The sequence below is a fragment of the Frankliniella occidentalis genome, unplaced genomic scaffold (assembly GCF_000697945.3).
Source record: "Frankliniella occidentalis isolate FOCC.00 unplaced genomic scaffold, Focc_3.1 Scaffold30, whole genome shotgun sequence".
In the NCBI taxonomy this organism is placed as follows: Eukaryota; Metazoa; Arthropoda; class Insecta; order Thysanoptera; family Thripidae; genus Frankliniella; species Frankliniella occidentalis.
The window spans coordinates 1,320,849-1,324,084 of record NW_026267160.1 but is presented as its reverse complement, the minus strand read 5'-3'; the positions used below and the strand labels follow the sequence as shown (position 1 = coordinate 1,324,084).

Sequence of the window (3,236 nt, the reverse complement as noted above, 5' to 3'; positions counted from 1 at the left end):
TATTTATTTGATTATGCACTTCAGTAAATTGCGAGACTGAAATGGTCGGGCCGAAGGCCCGACCATCGCCGCCGGCAGGCCAAGCAGGCCCGGCCCCTGCCGAACGGAGTTGCCGGCGCAGCGAAGTGGAGCTGGCAACTCCGTTTGGCGGAAGGGCGGGCCTGCTTGTTTATTTTCCTCCCTTTCTCTCTCTCTCCCCCGGTGTGTCAGATGGGGGTTGAGGTTGACTGCCGGCCTACGCTGAACGCGCACAGGGGGATGGCTTGGCTGGCTGCAACAGCTGTTGGCTGACGTCACGACGCACATGTCTACCAACATTTTTAGTGACAATTTATGTCTTCTGCTTCTCGAGTGACGCGCCGTCGTGCCGCTCTGTTCAAATTGACTTTGATGTTGTTGGGTTGGTTTTTTTTTTCGGCAGGGAGTGGAGAAATCTTTTTCTCTGCGTATATACCGGCTACGGAGTTTGGGGTTAGGGTCACGAGCCGAAGTCTTTGTCCAGTATCGTATCGTGTGTGTGTACGTACACTTTTGAGGGAAAGCGAGGGAAATGGAAAGACGTATTTCCGCGGGCGGCGGAGCGTTCCTCGCCCGTCGCGAGGTTGGTTGTGCGATGTGACACAGCGCCTCATTGTGTCAGTGTGCGAAACCTGTCCCGTGCGCGAAACCTGTAAGCGTATGCAGTGTTTGGCAACGTTCTGTAAAGTATGTATATATATGTAGTGGTTCGCTGCACTGTTTGTGCTTTGTACGCGCTGCTTCCGCTGCGCTATGCCGTGCGCGCCTAGCCGTGCCGCGCCATGTGTTCGGAACGTTACACATATTTTGGTCCAGTGAACTGGAAAGCCCGCGCGCTGGCGGTCGTAGGTCCGCCCCGGCGTCATGGCCTCTGAGCGCACCGTGTCGGGCGAGCCCAGGGAGCCGGACCGAAACTCTTAGCAGAGCGCACCCAGCGCGGGGCAGGGCGCCCGGAGAATCTTTTCTTCGACCCCTCCACCCTCGCCCCCTCGCCGTCCCATCCCCCTCTACCTTCCCCTCCACCCGCGCTCTCTGCTGGAAAAGTGTTCTCGGGGCTGCAATGAGGGTGTCCGGGGCGGGGCGGGGGGAGAAATTATGGACGTTATATTCAGCAGCGGGTGAATGTATGACCGGGGGAGGGGGGGGCTCCGAGTGGGGCCGGAAAAAAGAGCATTGCGCATGTTTGGTGGTGCGCTTGCAGTATTTGAAATGGAGATTTTTGGCGCGCGCAAAGTGTGCTTCGTCCGCTGCAAAAAGGGCGCGGCGGGGCTGGCCAAGCGGACGCGCGGCGATGGTGGCGAAACTCCCCCGTGAAAAGTCGTTGTCGACGGACTGTTCGTCGTCAGCGCGCTCGCTTTGCGTCTCTCTCTCTGTCTTGCACGTTGAGCGGTTGGCGGAGGTGAGGTTGAGAGCTCCGGGTGTTCAGCGCAAAAGGGCCAGCTTCGCCAACTGAAGTTCGCGCGGCGTGGGGGTTGCTTGACGTTCACCCCCGCGGACTGCCCCGCTCTTGGCTCGTAACGTACGCCCGCCTGCCGCGAAATGGCCAACGAAACGATTTAACTCTGAACCGTTGCAAAGTCTATTCAACTACGAAGCAATTTCGTCAATCCCCGCCGTGTCGAGCCATATGTGTGTGTGCGTGTGTTAGTGTGTGCTTGGAGAGAGAGGGGGAAGAGGGGGGGTCGCGGCCGTTGCCCCCGAGGAACCCCTCTGCTCTCCCCTCTCCTCCTACCCTCCCTGTCCCCCTGCCTTACCCCTTTGCATGTGGCGGTACGGCAGAGGGGTGGGGTGAGGTGAGGCGGGGCGGCCTCAAGTCCCCCTGGAGTGACGGACAACAGCTGTTCTCGGTCTGTGTGTTATTTAAATGAACGCCACACGTGGAGCGTGTGAATGACGTGCTTGTGTATGTGTGTCGCATGTGAGGTTGTGTGAGTGTGTGTGTGTCTGCAGCCGGAGCTCACAGAGCTGCTGCTCCACTCGAGTGAAGTGCAAGTCCGCAAAGTCTACAATGACGAGGGCAGGTGTCGGAGCGAGCGTTGACCAGAGAGGTGTGCCGCGGACGGAAGGGGCTGGGGGTCGCCGCCGGCAGGATCGAGTTACAGAAACAGTTCTGCGGGCCTCCGTCGGATAGGTACGTACCGGGTGGGTACCCGGATGAATTCGCTTGTTCGAGTGGGTTCCTGTCTGGGCTGCGGGGGCGCGGGCAGGGGCGGGGGCTGAGGGGGCCCCGGGAGCGCTGGCGAGGCAGGGGGTGGCGCATGCGTCCCGGCTAGGGCTGGGGCCGCGGCCGGGCTGGGCCCGGGAGGGCGCGGGGGCTGGGCTGGGGCTGGGCTCGGGGGCCCTGGCGCGCTGGCCGAGGGGTGGCCGTCGAGGGGGTGGGGACGGGACGGGGCGATCAATACGGCGGGGGAGAGCGGCCGCGGGGCCGCGGGGGGCCTGAGTGTCCTGGGGCCCGCCGCTCAGGACGGTCGTGTGTGCGAGTCATGCCCGCCGGCCTCGGTCCCACCGCGTTGTGCTGGTCCTACTCCCCCCTGTCGCTGCCGCTGGCGCTGCCCCTGGCACTGCCGCTGGTGCCGCTCGGCGTGCACGGCGTGCCCGCCGCCGTGGTCCGCACCCTCTCGTACTCCCGGTTCGCCGCCGCCCCGGGGCCCCGCCGGCCCCGCCCCGTGGTGGGCCCCTGCTCCGACCAATACCTCGACCTCGGCCCGTATGTGTTTCGCTGCTGGGTCGTGTGCCCGCCGCCCTGCCCGCCCCTCGGCCCGCCCCTCGGCCAGCCCTGCCCGCCGTACCCAGTGCTGCCCGCCATGGAAACCAGGAGTGCCAGGTAGGCAACCGGCCACATCGTCGTCGAGCTGGGCTGCGCCCCGCGGGGGGTTCCTCTCTCTCGCTTCACTCACTCTCGCCCCGATCTCTCTTCCTAGTCGTCCGCCCTATTGTCACCTTCCTCTGACGCCTCTGCCCCGTCATGGTGCTGATGGAGAAGAGCCCGGCCGGCCGACGGGAGGGCGAGCTTCACGATGATCAGGGTGGAGCCCCGCCTGCAGCCGTAGACCACGTGTTGCCCGTTGGACGCATTATTTGGCCGTGTTTGTGCAGCAGAGCGCGTGTGGGGGAGGACGGCTCCCACGCCGAGAGAGCGCCTAACGGCCAGACGACTTTTATTTTGTGACACAATCTGCGATTCGTCGTTGGGCGCGCGGGGCGTGGCGCGGGGGTGG

At 63.8% G+C, this 3,236-nt stretch overlaps 1 protein-coding gene across 4 annotated transcripts in view; it reads left to right on the top strand.

Moving 5' to 3' along the window:
- Positions 1-3,236, top strand: part of LOC113208170 (protein gustavus) — a 35,815-nt gene that overhangs the window by 7,602 nt on the left and 24,977 nt on the right. The window contains exon 1 of one of the 4 annotated variants that reach the window (XM_026425051.2): positions 2,497-2,842. The exons of 1 other annotated variant lie outside the window; for it this stretch is intronic. In XM_026425051.2, coding sequence (XP_026280836.2) covers positions 2,502-2,842 — 341 coding nt within the window. In that variant the 5' untranslated portion in view covers positions 2,497-2,501. Of the gene's footprint in view, positions 1-2,496; positions 2,843-3,236 lie in introns of those variants that run through there. 2 more of the 4 variants (XM_026425053.2, XM_026425052.2) reach the window with 2 other exon arrangements.